Consider the following 18,784-nt stretch of genomic DNA (forward strand, 5'->3'; position numbering starts at 1 on the left):
AAAAGGAGTATCTTGAGTAAGGAACAATTACGCAGAAAAAACCCAACACTTGATGATTTGGTATATTCTCAGCCTACACATATTGTCATGAATGCTAAAATTAGAAAACTCATTGTTGAGAACTAGTGCTAGGAAAGCCAAGGGTGTGGCTAATCTTTCCCTGAAAAAATTAGGTATGTGGCTCATCGATCCACTGAACCATCTCCACAAAATCCAGGAATGGCGATGGGATTATCCAGTACAGATCTTTGGGGTCCCTCTTGTCTAAAGGGAACATCCACAAGAGAGTCACAAGGCTTTTGAGAACGCTATAGGCATAGAAACTTTGCCAGCTTGAACTGAAAGGGACAGATGGGGGACAAAATGAGAACATGCTGAGAGCTTCTAGGTTGGTGAACATGTGGAAGTGGGGAGACTGATATGTCTCGAGAGGGTGGGGTTAGCTCTGAGCCCTTTCCCCGCACCTCGCCTTGTGCATCTCTTCATCTGGCTGTTGGTCTGTTTACTTTATCAGACCCTTTAACAAAAAAGAAACATTTTTAAAACGACACAAGGCTTCCAGACTTCCAAAATTTTATAGGTAGGAAACCAGCTGACGGAACTACCCAGCTGTAAGTGTGTGCTACTCCGCCAGAAAAAAAAAAAAAAAAAAGGAAGAATGACTTCAAAGGTAGAGCCGCAGGTGCATCCAGGGGAAGCGTGGGTCCAGAGGTAGAGGCCAATGGACACGCTGCAGGCATCGCAGAGGCTAGAAGCATTGCCATAGGTCCAGAAGCTCAAGAGAAAGAAACACTATTGCAATATCTCAATTCTGTCTTTCTGATGCTTCTTCCTTTATAAGTCAGTTTCCTCTGGACTCTAATGGGGAAAGAGCACGATGGCAATTTGCTGAACAGGCAGGAAGACCAACTACATCTACGGTATGCTCTTCCAATGGGGACACTTGGGACCCCGCTGGGCACGGTACTCTATCCATGACTTGTCATCCGGCAATTGGCATTGTACTCATTACCTGTGTAGATGTGTCTGACAATATCAGCAAAACAAGTCGGCATCGCACAGCAACTCACAAGGAAACTTAGAAAGAACCAGCCTGGATGGTGTCAGAAAAGGCATGGGAAAGACTTAAAAGGGGGACGGTAATAGATTAAGGACCGAAGATGATGGTGAAGATGGAAACACTTGGAATGCAAATCCTACTCAACAGATGTAGTGAGACTGGTACAATATGTACAACCAATCACTGTTTCTCTTTAAGTCAACTAAAATTCTACTGGGGGAATGAAGGAGGGCATTGGTTGTGATGAGCACTGGATATTAGACTTAAGTGTTCAATTACTACATTGTACACCTGACACAAATATTTTGTGTATGTTAACTGACTGGACTTTAAAGAAAAACTTAAAAAGTTCTACTGGGGAGAACCTGGGTGGCTCAGCCCTTAAGCATCTGCCTTCAGCTTAGGTCATGATCCCAGGGTCCTGGGATCGAGCCCCACACTGGGCTCCCTGCTCAGTGGAGAGCCTGCTTCTCCCTCTCCCACTCCCCCTTCCTATGTTCCGTCTCTTGCTGTGTCTCTCTCTGTCAAATAAATAGATAAAATCTTTAAAAAAAATTCTAGGGGTTTGGGGGATGGATGAGCCTGGTGGTGGGTATTAAGGAGGGTATGATTGCATGGAGGACTGGGTATTGTATGTAAACAATGAATCTTGGAACACTGCATTAAAAACTAATGATGAATTTTATGGTGACTCACATAACACAACAGAAGAAAATACTTAAAAATATGCACATACAAAAAATTCTATCGGGGCAGTAGGACTGCTTTATGTTTTCCAACTAATCTATATTTTAAAGTGTTTCTTTAATCCCGTTTAGTGCATGTGAGTTAAAACACACAGACCAATAGAATAGGATACAGAGTCCAGAAATAAACCCACACATATATGTCAATTACTATACAACAAAGGAGGAAGAATTTACAATGAGAAAAAGGCAGTCTTTTCAATGAATGGTGTTGGGAAAACTGGACCGCTATATGCAGAAGAATGAAAGTGGACCATTTTTTACACCATACAAAAAAAATAAACTCAAAACTCCTAAAATGAACCATAGGCAATAATTTCTTGGACATCGCCCTTCGCAACATATTTATTGATATGTCTCCTCAGGAAGGGAAACAAAACAAAACCACTGGGACTACACCAAAATAAAAAGCTTCTACACACACACACACACACACACACACACACACACAGAGGCTTCTGCACAGTAAAGGAAACCAACAACAAAATGAAAAGGCAACCTATTGAATAGGAGAAGATATCCACAAATGATGTATCTGATAAGGGGTTAATACGCAAAATACATAAGAACTTATACAACTCAACCCTAAAAAAATCTGATTAAATAACGGGCAGAGAGGGCGCCTGGGTGGCTCAGTGGGTTAAGCCTCTGCCTTCGGCTCAGGTCATGATCTCAGTGTTCTGGGATCGAGCCCCGCATCGGGCTCTCTGCTTGGCAGGGAGCCTGCTTCTTCCTCTCTCTCTGCCTGCCTCTCTGCCTACTTGTGATCTCTCTCTCTGTTAAATAAATAAATAAAATCTTAAAAAAAAAAAAAAAACGGGCAGAGATGGGGCACCTGGGTGGCTCAATTGTTAAGGGTCTGCATTTGGCTCAGGTCATGTTCCCAGGTCCTGGGATTGAGTCCCACATGGAGCTCCCTGCTCTAAGAGAAGACTGCTTTTCCCTCTCCCCACCTCCCTACTTGTGCGCGCTCTCTCTCTCTCTCTTTCTCTCACTATCTCTCTTTCAAATAAATAAAAATCTTTAAATAATAAATATAAAAAAATTTTAAATGGGCAGAGAACCAAAACAGACATTTTTCCAAAGAAGACAAATAGCCAACAGACACATGAGAAGATACTCAGCATCACTCAGCATCAGGGAAATGCAAATCAAAACCACAGTGAGATACCAACTCACACCAGTCAGAACGGCTAGAATCAAAAAGAAAAGAAGGAAGTGTTGGCAAGGATACAGAAAAGAGGAAACCCTAGTGCACCATTAACGGCCATGTACATTGGTACAAGCACATACTGTGGAAAACAGCATAGAGATACTTTTAAAAATTAGAAATAGAAATACCATATGACCTACCAATTCCACTACTAGGTATTTACCCAAAGAAAATGAAAACACTAATTTGAAAAGATATAAGCACCCTTACGTTTACTGCAGCATTTTATTCACTAGCCACGATATAGCAGCAGCCCAAGTGTCCATTATGAGATGAATGGATAAAGAAGATACATATACACAATGGAATACTGTTGAGCCATAAGAAAGAATAAGATCTTTCCGTCTATGACAACACAGATGGACCTAGAAGGTATTATGCTAAGTGAAGTAAGTCAGACAGGGAGAGACAAGTACCCTATTTTTTCACTTATACCCGGAATCTAAAAAAAAAAACAGACTCATAAACACAGGGAACAAACTGGTGGTTGCCAGAGTGTAAGGTGGTTGGGGAATGAGCAAAATAGATAAAGGGGATTAAGAGGTAGAAACTTCCAGGGGCACCTGGGTGGCTCAGTGGGTTAAGCCTCTGCCTTCAGCTCAGGTCATGATCTCAGGATCCTGGGATGGAGTCCTGCATCAGGCTCTCTGCTCGGCAGGGAGCCTGCTTCCTCCTCTCTCTCTCTCTGCCTTTCTCTCTGCCCACTTGTGATCTCTCTCTGTCAAATAAATAAATTAAATCTTTTAAAAAAAGAGGAAGAAACTTCCAATTATAAAATAAATAAGTCACAGAGATGGAAAGTACAGCATGGGGGGTGTGTCTGGGTAGCTCAGTCATTAGATGTCTGCCTTCCGCTCAGGTCATGATCCTGGGGTCCTGGGATCTGTAAGGACCTATTTTAGAAACTGTCCCTGCTCCTCTTCTCCCAGGGGATTTACAGGTAACAAAGCCCAGATACAAAGGTGGGTCAGGCCAGGTGGAGACATCGATCAGTGGCGGGGGGGGGATGCATACTGTCTCCCTGGTTACCAAGGAGTATGGGCCCCGCCCTTTGGGAGCCCTTTTGGCGCCAATCCCAATCAAGGTGTAATAGGCTGGTTCAAATGTCTACTAGGGTAAATTGTAACTCAATTGGTCACCTAGCATCCCTGTGGAGTTTCCTGTGTGTGTTATCTCATTGGCCACCTGTGCGTGGCCAGGCCCGACCGCATGGCCTTTGCCCTTAAAAGCTAGCCTGTGAAACAGAAGGGTCGCCCTCTCTTGTAAGAGGTGCGGCCCCTAACGTTCGGTTAGATTCTTGGTGCTTGGCGCGAAATAAAGCTTCGCTTGACCTTCGCTTTGTAGCTTCTTTAATCACGGACCCATTATTGGGGCATAACAGGATCGAGTCCCACATTGGGTTCCAGGCTCTGCGGAAAGCCTGCTTCTCCCTCTCCCACTCCCCCTGCTTGTGTTCCCTCTCTTGCTGTCTCTCTCTGTCAAGTAAATAAATATTTTTTTAAAATAATATAATAGATAATAACATTGAAAGTAATATAACATTGTATGCTAATTATGCTTTATTATAAAAGAATCTATAACCTAGAAATAATATAACATTGTATGCTAATTATATAGTAATTATATACATTAACTACATATAACTTGTATATGTACAATATAACATTATAGGTAATGTTATAATCTGAAAAAAGATTTTATTATATATTTATTTGAGAAAGAGAGAGTGAATGAGAGAGAGAGCAAGCACAAGCCGGGGGAGAGATAGAGGGAAAGGGAGCCTGACGCGGGGCTCATTTCTTTGTAAACCAGAGTTAATTCCATTTTGAGTTCCCAATCCCCATCAGGCTGGAGAGAAACTCAGCGTTAGTTATTTGGGGATCCCTCACTTAGACTTGTGGATGACTTACTGTATTTTATTTTATTTTTAAAGATTTTATCTATTTATTTGACAGAGAGAGAGAGAGCAGCCGAGGGAGAGAGGCAGACTCCCATGCTGAGCAGGGAGCCTGACCTGGGCCAATCCCCACGACCTGAGCTGAAGGCAAGCCACTTAACGACTGAGCCACCCAGGCACTACCCCTTCCATCAGCTTTCTTTGTTTTTTAATCTTTATTTTATTTATTTGAGAGAAAGAGTGTGTGTGAGAGAGAGAGCACAAGCAGGGGGAGTGGGAGAAGAAGAAGCAGGCTCCCCGCTGAGCAGAGAGCCCGATGCAGGGCTCGATCCCAGCACCCTGAGATCATGACCTAGACTGAAGGCAGCCACACAACAGACTGAGCCACCCAGGAGCCCCTTACTCTTTTTCGTTTAACCAACAACTGAGCCACTCAAGCGCTCACCCCATCAGCTTTCATATGTAGTATTTCATATACCCAGTATCAGTATGCCGTTAGATGGCATGTTCTGCTTAAGCGTATTTTCTTCTAAAACGCTTAAGCCAGGGCGCCTGGGTGGTGCAGTCATTAGGTGTCTGCCTTCGGCTCAGGTCGTGATCCTGGGATCCTGGGATCCTTGGATGGAGTCCCACATCAGGAAGCCTGCTTCTCCCTCTCCCACTCCCCCTGCTTGTATTCCCTCTCTCACCATCTCTCCTTCTCTATCAAATAAATAAATAAAATCTTAAAAAAAAATTCCTGACCCTCAAGTATCAGGAAATCTTTACTTTGGAAGAGTTATTGATTTCTTTATGGAGATACTGTAATTTGCGTATCGGATTGCACTTCTTACGGTTACGCCTTCCCAAGATATCAGAGATCAGTCTGGACTTCAGAGCCTCTAGCAGTACAGGACTGTCTACCAGCACGCCTACATTCTAAAACGTATGTTGATCTTTTCTTCTTTTTACTCCCTTTTTTTTATCCTAATACTTCTCTACTTATACTTAGAAGCATCTTAAAAACCACAGGAAAACCAAAGCAACAAGTAAATGAACAAATAAAAACTGAGGAGGTGGTCATTTCTGACTCTTCTTCAGATGATCCGGGAAGGAAGAGTTGGGGCGGGGTCAGGAGGGCTACTGAGGAAAATGTTGCCATGTATGACCCGCAACCGTCAGTCTCCAAACAGTATGACTATGTAGAGTATGAAGAGGAAGATGTTTCACTGACATCCACCGAATTCCTTACAACCTAGTGATCCTTCTCCTGCAACACAAAAATTCCATTTCTAGAAAAATGTCTTCAACAAATAATCGTGGATGTGCCTAAAGACATAAATTGAGGAATTTCACCACCAAAGTGTCAATGTTAATGAAAACCCACTGTCACTGCCATTGCTCAAAGGATGAAATGCTATGTGACCATTAAGATTATGAAGAGGGGCGCCTGGGTGGTTCAGTGGGTTAAAGCCTCTGTCTTTGGCTCAGTTCATGATCCCAGGATCTTGGGATCAAGCCCCGGCATCAGGCTCCCTGCTCAGCCGGAAGCCTGCTTCTCCCTCTCCTACTCCCTGTGCTTGTGTTTCCTCTCTCATGCTCTCTCTCTGTCAAATAAATAAATAAATAATCTTAAAAAAAAAAGAAACTAGACCTAAACTGTTCCAACCACAAAAAACAAATGATAATTATGTGATATGATAGAGATGTTAACAAACACTACAGTGGTAATCACATTTCAATATATAAATGTATCAAACCAACACATTGTACACCTTAAACTTCCACAATGTTATATTATCAATTATATCTTGCTTTTCAAAAGGACCAAAGTAAACCCAGAGCAAGCAGAAGGAAGGAAAACAGAAAAGAGCAGAAATCAGTGAGGGCTCGGTTGGCTAACCACTTGCCTTTGGCTCAGGTCATGATCCCGGGGTCCTGGGATCAAGCCCCACATCGGGCTCTCAGTGGGGAAGCCTGTTTCTCCCTCTCCCACTCCCCCTGCTTGCATTCCTGCTCTCGATGTCTCTCTTGCTGTCAAATAAATAAATAAAATCTTAAAATAAAAGAAAAAAGAAATGGGGGCACCTGGGTGGCTCACTGGGTTAAAGCCTCTGCCTTCAGCTCAGGTCATGACCCTAGGGTCCTGGGATCGAGCCCCACATTGGGCTCTCTGCTCTGCAGGGAGCCTACTTTCTCCTCTCTCTCTCTCTCTCTGCCAGCCTCTCTGCCTACTTATGATCTCTGTCTGTCAAATAAAAAAAAAAAAGAAATGGAAATGAAAGGTATACAGAATAAAGAAGAAAAAATAAAAATGTCCCTATTTCTAGATGACATGATTGTCTAGGGGTAAAATCACACACACAAACAAAAATCTCCAAAAAAAGAAAAACCTCCTAGAACTGAATTCAGCAGTCATGGGAAACAAGATCCAATACAAAAACCCACTGTATTTCTACATTAGCCATGAAAATATGGACTCTAAAATTAAAAATACATATATAAAGTCATTCATAATCACTAAGAAATATGAAATACTTTAGTATAAAGCTGACAAAACATGTACAAAACTTGTAAATTAATAACTACAACACACTAGCAATCTTTTTTTTAAAGATTTTATTTATTTATTTAAGAGAAAGAAGGGGAGAACACCAGAGAGAGAGCATGAGCAGGGAAAGAGGCAGAGGGAGAAGCAGGCTGCCTGCTCAGTAGGGACTTGATCCCAGGACTCTGGGATTATGACCTGAGCCAAAGGCAGACACTTAACCCAATGAGCTACCCAGGTGCCCCACATAAGCAATCTTGAGAAGAAAGAACAATGCTGGAGGCATCATGCTCTCCGATTTTAAACTATCATACAAAGCTATAGTAATCAAAGCAGTGTGGTATTGGCATAAAAATAGACACATATCTCGGGCACCTGGGTGGCCCAGTTGGTCAAACACCCACCTTCGGCTCAGGTCATGATCCCAGGGTCATGGGATCAAGTCCCGCATCGGGCTCCCTGCTCGGCAGAAAGTCTGCTTCTCATTCCCGCTCTGCTCCTCCCCGCCACCCCGCCACCCCCGGCTTGTGCTCTCTCACTCTCTCTGTCAAATAAGTAAATAAAAATAAAATCTTAAAAAAATACACACATATCTCAATGGAACAAAACAGAGTTCAGAAATAAACCCACACAAACACATGGCCAATTGATTTATGACCAAAGACCCAAGAATAATCAATGAAGAAAGGAGTCTTCAATAAATTGGACAGCCACATGCAGAAAAATGAAACTGGGGACCACGATCTTACACCATGCACAAAAATTAACTCAATGGATTAAAGACTTGAACCTAAGACCTGAAACCATCAAACTCCAAGAAAATATAGGTAGTAAGCTCCCTGACATCAGTCTTGGTGATGATTTTTTGGATTTGATACCAAAAGCAAAGGCAACAAAAGCAAAAATAAACAAGGAGAACTACATCAAACTAAAAAGCTTCTGCACAGCAAAGGAAACCTCAACTAAATGAAAAGACAACCCACCGAAGGGTAGAAAATATTTGTAAATCATATATCTGGTAAGAAGCTAATATCCAAAAATTTATAAAAAATCCGTATGACTCAATAGCAAAAAACAATCTGATTTAAAAATAGGCAGGGGCGCCTGGGTGGCTCAGTGGATTAAGCCTCTGCCTTCAGCTCAGGTCATGATCTCAGGGTCCTAGGATCGAGCCCCACATTGGACTCTCTGCTCAGCGGGGAGCCTGCTTCCTCCTCTCTCTCTGCCTGCCTGTCTACTTGTGATCTCTGTTTGTCAAATAAATAAATAAAATATTTTTAAAAATAAAAATAGGCAGGGATGCCTGGGTGGCTCAGTTGGTTAAGCAGCTGCCTTCGGCTCAGGTCATGATCCCACATCGGGCTCCTTGCTCTTCAGGGAGCCTGTTTCTCCCTCTGACTCTGCCTGCCACTCTGTCTGCCTGTGCTCGCTCTCGCTCTCTCTCTGACAAATAAATAAAATCTTTAAAAAAAAAAGGGGGGGGGATAAATAAATAAATAAAAATAGGCAGGGGAGGGGCGCCTGGATGACTCAGTCGGTTAAGTGTCTGCCTTTGGCTTAGGTCATGATCCCAGAGTCCTGGGATCAAGCCCAGGGAGCCTGCTTCTCCCTCTGCCTCTGCCTTCTCCCTGCTTCTCCCTCTGCCTCTGTCCCTCCCCACCATTCATGCTCTCTCTCTCTCTCTTTCTCGCTCTCGTTCTCTCACTCTTTCAAATAAACAAATAAAATCTTTTTTAAAAGATGGCCAGAGGGGGGGAAAAATGGCCAGAGGATTTAAACGGACAGTTTTCCAAAGAAGATGTGCAGATGGCCAAAGAGTACATAAAAGATGCTCAACAGCACTAATTTAGGGGCACCTGGCTGGCTCAGTAGGTAGGGTATGCGACACTTGATCTCAGGGTTGTGAGTTCAAGCCCCACGCTGAGGATGAAGCCTACTTGAAAAAAATTACTAATCTAATCATTGGAGAAAGGCAAACCAAAACCACAATGACATATCACCCCACACCTGCCAGAACAGCTAGTATGAAACACACAAGTTGGTGAGGATGTAAAGAAAAGGGAGCCCTTGTGCACTGCTGATAGGAATAGCAACTGGTACAGTCACTATGGAAAACAGTATGTAGGTTCCTCAAAAAATTAAATATAGAACTATCATATCATCCAGAAATTCCCCTTCTGAGTATTTATCCAAAGGAAAAACACACTAACAAAGAAATATATACACCCCATGTTCACTGCCACATTATTTACAATAGCCAAGATAGGGAAACTACCCAAGCATCCATCAACAGAAGAATAAAGGAAATATGGTGCGGGTGTGGGGGTGGGAGTGTGTGTGCGTGCGCGAGCACGCGTACACACAATAGAATATTATTCAGCCCTAAAAGAATGGGGAAATCTTGCCATTTGCAAGAATATGGATGGATCCTGAAGGCATTATGCTAAGGGAAATAAGTCAGAGAAAGAAAAATCCTGTATTATCTCACTTATATGAGAGATCTAAAAACAACAACAACAACAACCAAGCTCACAGTATAGAGAAAGATTGGTCGTTGCCAGATGTAGGGATAAGAGTTAGGCATTATGCCTCCATCAGAAAAGACGAATACCCAACTTTTATATCAGCATGGACAGGACTGGAGGAGATTATGCTGAGTGAAATAAGTCAAGCAAAGAGATTCAATTATCATATGGTTCGCTTACTTGTGGAGCATAAGGAATAACATGGAGGATATGGGGAGATGGAGAGAAGGGACTTGGGGGAAACGAATCAGGAGAGACTGTGGACTCTGAGAAACAAACTGAGGGTTTTAGAAGGGAGGGGGTAGGGGATTGGGTAATCCTGGTGGTGGGTATTATGGAGGGAACATACTGCATGGAACACTGGGTGTGGTGCATAAACAATGAATTGTGGAACACTGAAAAAATAAAATTAAATTTTTAAAAAAGAGGCAAAATTGGTGAAGGGAGTCAAAAAATACAAACTTAGGGGCGCCTAGGTGGCTCAGTGGGTTAAAGCCTCTGCCTTCAGCTCAGGTCATGATCCCAGGGTCCTGGGATCGAGCCCAGCCTTAGGCTCTCTGCTCAGCAGGGTGCCTGCTACCCTCCCGAAATGGCCTGCCTCTCTGCCTACTTGTGATCTCTCTCTCTCTCTCTCTGTGACAAATAAATAAATAAATAAATAATCTAAAATGAAATAAATAAATAGGTAGATAGATAGATGAAGAGCATGGTATGAGTGAAGAATAGACAAATATATCAGTGGAACAAACAGAAAGGAAATAGATCCAGGGCTCCTGGGTGGCTCAGTCAGTTAAGCATCCGACTCTTGATTTCAGCTCAGGTCATGATCTCAGGGTCATGAGATCAAGCCCCAAGTCAGGCTTCATGTTCAGTGTGAATCTGTTTGTTCATCTCCCTCCCTCCCGCCCTCCCTTCCACTCCCCACTTGCACGCTGTGTGCATGTGTGCACACGCATGCGCTCTTTCTCTCTCAAATAAATAAATAAAATTTTACTTTCAAAAATATTGTGTTTGTTCATTTATTTATTTATTTGAAAGAGAGCACACAAGCAGTGGGGAGGGGTAGAGGGAAAGGGAGAAGCAGGCTCCCCACTGAGCAGGGAGCCCAACACATGGCTCCATCCCAGGACCCTGAGATCATGACCTGAGCCAAAGGCAGACACCCAAAGGACTGAGCCACCCAGATGTCCCTTCTCAGATAAATAAACACATCTTTAAAAAAAATGGAAAAAAGTTCTGAATAGACATTTGACCAAAGAAAATATACAGATGGCAAATGAACATGTACAACTATGTTCAACATCATTTTTCATTAGGGAATTATAAATCAAAACAATGGTGAGATACCATTATACCCCTATTAGAACAGTTACAGTCCAAAAGCCCAACAATACCAAATGCTGACAAGGATATGGAACAATAGGAATGTTCTCATTCATTGCTGGTTTGAACGTAAAATGGTGAAGAACTTAGGAAGACAGTTTGACAGTTTCTTGTAAAGCCGGTCTTACTGTATGACCCAAAATTGCACTCCTACTTATTTACCCATGTGAACTGAAAACATATGTCCACACAAAAACCTGTATATAAATGTTTATAGCAGCTTTATTCATAATTGCCCCAAACTGGGAACAACTAAGATGTCCTTCGATAGGTGAATGGATAAGCAAATTGTGGTACATCCATATGCTGGAATATTATTCAGTGATAAAAATAAACGAGATATAAAGCCACAAAAAGACATGGAGGAAGCTAAAATGCAAATTGCTGGGCGCCTGGGTGGCTCAGTCTTTAAGCATCTGCCTTCGGCTCAGGTCATGATCCTGGGGTCCTGGGATCGAGCCCCACCTCGGGCTCCTTGCTCAGCGGGAAGCCTGCTCTCCCTTTCCCACTCATCTGCTTGTGTTCCCTCCCTCTGTCTCTCTCTGTCAAAAAAATAAATAAAGATCTTTAAAAAAATTTTTTAATAAAATAAATAAATAAAATGCAAACTGCTGAGTGACAGAGGCTAATCTGAAAAGGCTATAGACTGTATGAGTCCCACTATATGACACCTTAAAAGAGGTAAGACTATACAGAGACAATAAAACAAAAAAAACAGAAGCTCAGGCCTAGGGAAAGAAAGGATGAACAGCTGAGGCACAGACGAAACTGTTCCGTATGAAACTGTAATGACAAATATATATTATTACGCATTTGTCAAAACCTAAAGAATGTGCAACACGAAGAATGAACCTTACTATAAACTATAATTAATAACAGGGTATCCATATTAGTTCATTGTAACCAATGTACTACACGAATGCAAGATAATAATCATGGGGAAACTATGGAGGAGACAGAGTGGTACATGGAACTACATGTACTATTTTCTCAATTATTCTATAAATCTAAAGCTGTAGTAAAAAAAAATTAAGTCAATTGTTTGAAATGCACTTAGCATACAATCTAGCCATTGCATTCATGTGCATTCGTCTCACACAAAATCCTTACACAAACAATCATAGCATCTTTTTCATAATAGCCCCAAACTGGAAACAGCCAAGATGTCCTTCAACAAGAGGTTGGTTAAGCCAACTGTGGTACATTGATACCAGGGAATACTATTCAGCAATAAAAAGGAACAAGCTATTCATATACCCAACAATCTGCATGAATCTCCAGAGAATTATGCTGTGTAAAAAAAGCCAGTCCCAAAAAGTTACCTACTGTATTATTCCATTTATATGTCATGCTTGAAATGACAAACTTATAGCTCAGTGATGGTCAGGAGTTAAGGAGGGAGTGGGGGAGGAGGGAAGTGGTTGTGTCTATTAAAAGGCAAGATGAGGGGTCCTTGTCATGATGGAAATGTACCTATGTCAATAACCTAGTTGTGATACTATACCAAGGCTTTTGCATGACGTTCCGGTTAGAGGAAACTGGGTAAATGGTACATTGCATTGGAATCTACGATTATCTCAAAATTTAAAAATTTATCTTAAAAAAAAGAAAAACTTTTAAAGTAGGCTCCTCCTCCTTACCTCAAATGATCTGCCAGGCAGTCCTGGAACCAGAGCAGGGAGCCTCTGGGGTGATTTCCTATTAGCTGACATGTTCACCCTGGGTCTCAGCCCACCTTCCAAAGCTGGAGGGGAGTCGGTATATGGGCTGCGGTCAGAATGAATGGAAGATCCCGCAGCCTCCAGTAAGGAGAAACCTCAACAGCTCCACAGAGACAGCAAGAAATCCTAAAAGGACAGCATCCGTGTGATCAGTGTCATTCCACATTTACACCACAAAGTTCAGCAACCCCCACTCTGAGCGTTAGGGTGGATTAAGAAAACGATCAAGATATCTGAAGTCAAATGAATGACCTCAGAGTCCTTTATTCTGGGGCTGACTCCACAGGGAGCGTCACACCTTACCTAGCCAGCCTATTCCTCAATTCTAGGTTCAAGGTGGACCTGAGTTTGCAGGGAGGGCAGAATTGGGGCAGCAAATGGTGCTAAAGTCGATGGGGACCTGAGGGGTGACTGACAGGAAACTTGGAAACCTGGTAATCTGAATGAAAGGTATCTCTTCTGCCCTCTTCAATTATTTTTCCATTTTAGAGTGAAAAATCCCTCTTATATTCTTCTAGAGGAAGCTCTTAGCCTCTTCTTTCCAGAGACGGTTCAACATTAATAATATTTATTAATCAACAAATGGGGGGGGGCATGTTGCTATTAACTTACACCAGAAAAGCATTTGACATTATTCAGGAGACGTTACCAATAGGACTCCAGCTAAAATTAGGGAAGATATAACCCATTTAAATATCACAAAAATCATTTACAAAACACAGCCCTGGACTATTATGCTAAAAAGTAAAATGAAGAAGCTATTGCCATTAAAATTATCAACAAGATAGGGATGTCTAATAGAACTCACAATTGTTTTGCTGGCTCTAGCTCACACCAAGGAAGATGAAACAATAAGAATGGATATTGCAAGGAAATGAAAATGTAGCTTTCTTTTGCCAATGATATGATTTTATACAAAGAAAAAACAGACACTACTAGCATTCATAGGGCAATTTGAAAAGGGGCTGGATACCAGATAAAATTATAAGAGCAGATAGTTTTCCCTCTACAACAGCAGTGATCATATAAAAATGGGAAAAAACCCATTACTAATGACAGCAAGAAATACACAAAATATATTTAAGGAGTTGGACTTCTACAATTAAAAAAAATTAACAAATATAAAACAGTCACACAGATATACCATATCCTTGGATAAGATGTAATAAAAATGTCAACCCTTCCAAAATGCATTTTATTAAGGTAATATAAATAATAAAAAAGAAACACAAATCTCAGTAATAATAAGATGGTGTATGTAAAATTTTGTGGAATGCAGCTGAAGAGATTCTTAAAGAGAAATTCATGTTCTAAATGGTTTTTAACAAAGAAGAAAGGCTGAACATTAATGAATTAATATTCAATTTAAGAAGTTAAAGAGAAAGTGGTACAGATAAGCGCAGAAATTACAGAAATAGAAAACAAAGGTACATCAGAGAGGATCGACAAGGCCAAAAGTTGGTTCTTTGGAAAGACTAGTAAGATTCGCACGCCTCTGGGGAGATTGATAAGGAAAAAACCTAAACACACTCTACTAAGATTTGACAACAAGACGCAGCAAGGAATCTAAAAATTGACTATCCCAGAAACCCCCATCCCTGAGCTGCACAGATTCCCATTCACCAGATTCTGCAACTCCCCACCAATGGACCTTACAAACTGACAATTCGTCATTCCCAAAAGCCAACAAAGCCATCACCTCAAAATCACTGATGACTGTCACGCCTTAAAACCTCGTGCACTCGCTTTAGCGCCGCGCGCCAACAAGACTTAAACGTCCTCTGAGAGCCACTTCCGTTTCCTGTCCTCACCCCTGACAGTGCCCCTTCTGTGGTGTTGGTCTCGCACACATCGGAATGGCTGTGATGCTGTGTGGTCTACTCACTCTGAGCAAGGTGCAGTTACGGATCTGCAGGGATTCTGTCCATGAGTGGCTTTGTTGGGCGAGGAACATGGTTGTGCCGAGGCTTTCCTCCATGGAGGCCGCCATCTTAGCGCCCATTCCGTACAGTGGGCTGTTCCACCGAAGGCAGGGGCGGGGGGCGTTGTTCAGGGCAAGCGTCCGGGAGAAGTTGGTCATTGGAACTGGGTTCTGTAGGTCTGTGCAAAGTTTACAGAAGCGGAGGCGCCGGGGGCAGGGGAGATGTGACCTTATCTCTAAGGGAGACACCACTGGAGAGAGGGGAAAGAACAGGATTAGTTTCCTCCGGGAAGATGTCACTCGGAGGAAAGGAGAAATTAGAATGGTACAGTCCCCCCCCCCCCCCCCCGGCTGATACCACTGGGCAGAAGAGGGAAGGAGTCGGTGTGGTACAGTTCTCTCCTTGGAGATACTCCTGGCAGGAGGTGGGGAAAGTTAGGTTATTGTTGATCCCCTCCTGGGTGATACCACTGGAGAAGAGTGGGGAGGAGTCATAGTGATACATTATTTTGATGTGCTGGAATTGGTGTAGAAGGGAATTGAAACCCCCTCAGTCTCCATTACTGCCATTACGCCCACTAAAATGATAGTGGCTAGAAATAATAATAATAATAACCTTTGATATAGACAACTAATATTTTTAAGCAAATAGCCAATAGAAAAATATTTTAAAAACATAGTAAGCATACTGTCCCCGAAAATACATCTCGGAAACATGCCCCTAACTCCTCCTGTCAACCAGTTTGCAGCCTCGTAATCTCTCTTACATGGGACTTTAGGAGCTACTATGTACTCTTGGGAGAGAAGAGAGAATTCTACGTGTTCTTCACCTCCGAACTCCTAATCTAAACATTCTTCAAAACCTACTCCTACATATACCCTTCCTGCAGGCCTTCTCTGACAAGAGGTAGAAGGCTCTTGTCTGTTGAAGGCATTTCAGACACAACAGGTAGGCCCTAGCTAAGCTTGGGCATGGATTGCTGGGTCCCCTAGGAACATTCAGACCCTCTGCCTGGGTGTCAGCACAACAATCGGGAGAATTAGAGTGTCACCCTCTCAGTATTTGTGAACTGAGTGGAAGAAAGAGTAGCAAATGTGAGAATATTATTGTAGCACACACACTTCTACAGAAATTTCCAAAATATTCTTGTCATGACTTTTGGGCAACATCTCTGATCCTGGACTGTGCTAACTTCTACCATCAATGCCTCCTGGGCTGAACTCAAACCTGGATCTTTTTCAACTCTACCAACACCTTGTTGCACTCTTGATCTAAATTCATGTGCTCTATTAATCATTTCATCATTAGTATCTTTGTATTTTGACCATGAATCCAAGATGCTGTTAACTCATTTACCATATGTGCCCCTTTTTTATAGACTGAAAGTAGGCATTTGTTAATTTTCCACTATCAATACCTCTCTGGTCTGTATCTCAACTATTGGACCAAGGTTGACTTTTCTACCATCAATGTCCTTTGGATTAGACCTCCAAAACAGACATAGGTCTCAGATGACTGGGTTCCAGCACAAACCTGAGAGGAAATTATGTCTGAAGAATAACAGAGGCCCAAGTTCAAGAACTGGACCTGAGGACCATCAAAAGTACAAGTTCATTCATGGTAGAAGATTGCTCCCGAGGCTGGGCTTATGGTCAGTAAAACAAGAGGGTGATTTCTGGCAAAGTCATTAACAGATGTTTTTTAGATCAAACCAGGGAGATTGATGATGTTGAAAGTTCATATTTTCCTAAGGTAGAGACAGGGAATTGTTAATGGAGGCCCAGGGTTCCAAGTCAGAAGTGATGGTTTGTCACCTCAGAGAACAGACTATAAAAGACTGAGGCTTCTATGTGTCCTCTCACTCTTTCTCTCTCTGTATCTCTTCATCCCTCATATCACTCATTCTGGGAGAAACCAGCCGCTGTGTCATAATGACACTAAGGCAGGCAGCCTTTGGAGAGGCCCATATGCCAAGCACACCTACCAATAACCAGTGAGGAACTGAGGCCTCTAGCCTATAGTCATATGAATGAGCCAGACTCCAGCCTCAAGGACTACAGCCCCAGGCAACAACTTTAACTATAACCTCAGTTAGAGACCTGAAACAGAATCTTGAACCCAAGCCTCTCCCAAGTTCTTAACCCCACAGACACTGTGAAATAATAAATGTTTGTTGTTTAAACCTTTACGTTTAAGAGTAATTGGTTGTGCAGCAATAGATAACAATATAAGCATTTAAAGTTTTGGTATTTTGTTCATCATGGATTTTTGCATTAATTTTGACTTTTGAAAACACTGCACTGGTGCAACTGGCTGGCTCAGTCAGTTAAGCAGGTTATGATCCCAGGGTCTGGGATCAAACCCTATACTGGGCTCTTTGCTCAGCAGAGAACCTGCTTCTCCTTCTCCCTCTGCCTGCCGCTTCCCCTGTTTGTGCTCTCTCTAATTAATTAATTAAAATTTTAAAAAGAAAACATTACACTGAATGATATTTATCTTGATTACTGAGTTTTTTTCATGCCCCCTTAAATTTTGCTTTTGGAGGTGACTCACCCTAGTCCTGGTCCTGCTAAGAAAACTTCTCTAAAATCATAGACTATCAGAAACTTTGCTATTTGAAATTATATCAAAGAATAAAACATCCTACTCTGCCTGGAGGATCCAAGTCACTTTGACATAGAGGAGCAACTTCAATTTCCAGCCCAGCTTCAGAGGCTCAAATAAGGGGCATCTGGAGTGAACATGTCATATATATTTTTACTTGAGTGTTTCCAGATAAAAAGGCCCCTGAATCCATTTCACAGTCCAGACTTAATATTGACTCTTTTATATACCAACTTGCTTTGCTTTGGGCTAATCAAAACCCTGCTTCACTGAAAATTTTTTTAAGGTTTTATTTACTTATTTGTCAGAGGGAGAGTGTACAGGCACAAGCAGGTTTAGTGGTGGGCAGAGGACAAAGCAGGCTTCCCTGCCGAACAGAGAATCTGAAGTGGGGCTTGACTCCAGGACCCCAAATCATGACCTGAGCTGACCACCCAGGTGTCCCTCATTTAAGGTTTAACTTAACTCAACTCTTTCCCAAAACCCTATAGTAATCCCATTTCCTCCTTTGTTTGCAAAGTCTAAGGTGATCAACCATCCTTGCTTGCCTAAAACTGAGGGATTTACTGGGCCAAGGGACAATCAATGCTAAAACCAGGAAAGTCCCAGACAAACTTGAACAAGTTGTCTGCCCTAGGTGAGATTCCCTCGCAGTCCTTATGGTGTGTGGTCTCCCTTGCTGCAGCAAGTTAACAGGCCCATTAATGTCAGACTATGGATGGGCCCCTGGTGGTCTTTATGAGGTAGGCTTTTTCAAGGTCATTAATGTTGGAAGGGTTCAGAGGTCACGTTTGAGATCAGTCCTGGTATACACTGATGGTGGAGTATTTAACAGACCTGCATTGAAGCTTCGGATCAAAGAGGCATTGATGTAGGAATAATTAATTGAAGGCTGAGTGCTAAACCATGTCAGAAAAGCACTAATGGTTGAAAGTTATCAGAGCTCTAAATCAGACCAGAACAATATTAGATGGGGTTAGAAATTGGTCCATAGGAGGTAGAAATGTTAAAAGGGGTCCAGAGTTTAGATTTTGACAAGAAGGTCTTTGGTGGTGGATTAGATCACAAATGACCGAGTTCAAGGGCCAGCTGGATGAGCAGTGGTGGTGGAAGAGTTAACAGAAGCCAGCAATTTGAATCTAGACCAAGTCTGTGGGTTGTAGATAAATGGTACAGCTGGCCAATG

The 18,784-nt window shown here is 42.3% G+C and overlaps 1 protein-coding gene across 2 annotated transcripts in view; it reads right to left on the reverse strand.

The window, feature by feature from the left end:
- Positions 1-15,091, reverse strand: part of ZNF157 (zinc finger protein 157) — a 32,059-nt gene extending 16,968 nt beyond the window's left edge. The window contains exons 1-2 of one of the 2 annotated variants that reach the window (XM_013057582.2): positions 14,958-15,091; positions 12,992-13,198 (exon numbers count right to left, since the gene is read on the reverse strand). In XM_013057582.2, the coding sequence (XP_012913036.1) occupies positions 12,992-13,063 (72 nt within the window). In that variant the 5' untranslated portion in view covers positions 13,064-13,198; positions 14,958-15,091. The other variant, XM_013057583.2, reaches the window with a different exon arrangement.
- Between the last annotated feature and the right edge of the window lie 3,693 nt (positions 15,092-18,784).

The sequence above is a fragment of the Mustela putorius genome, unplaced genomic scaffold (assembly GCF_011764305.1).
Source record: "Mustela putorius furo isolate JIRA1106 unplaced genomic scaffold, ASM1176430v1.1 tig00003903_pilon_pilon_pilon, whole genome shotgun sequence".
In the NCBI taxonomy this organism is placed as follows: Eukaryota; Metazoa; Chordata; class Mammalia; order Carnivora; family Mustelidae; genus Mustela; species Mustela putorius.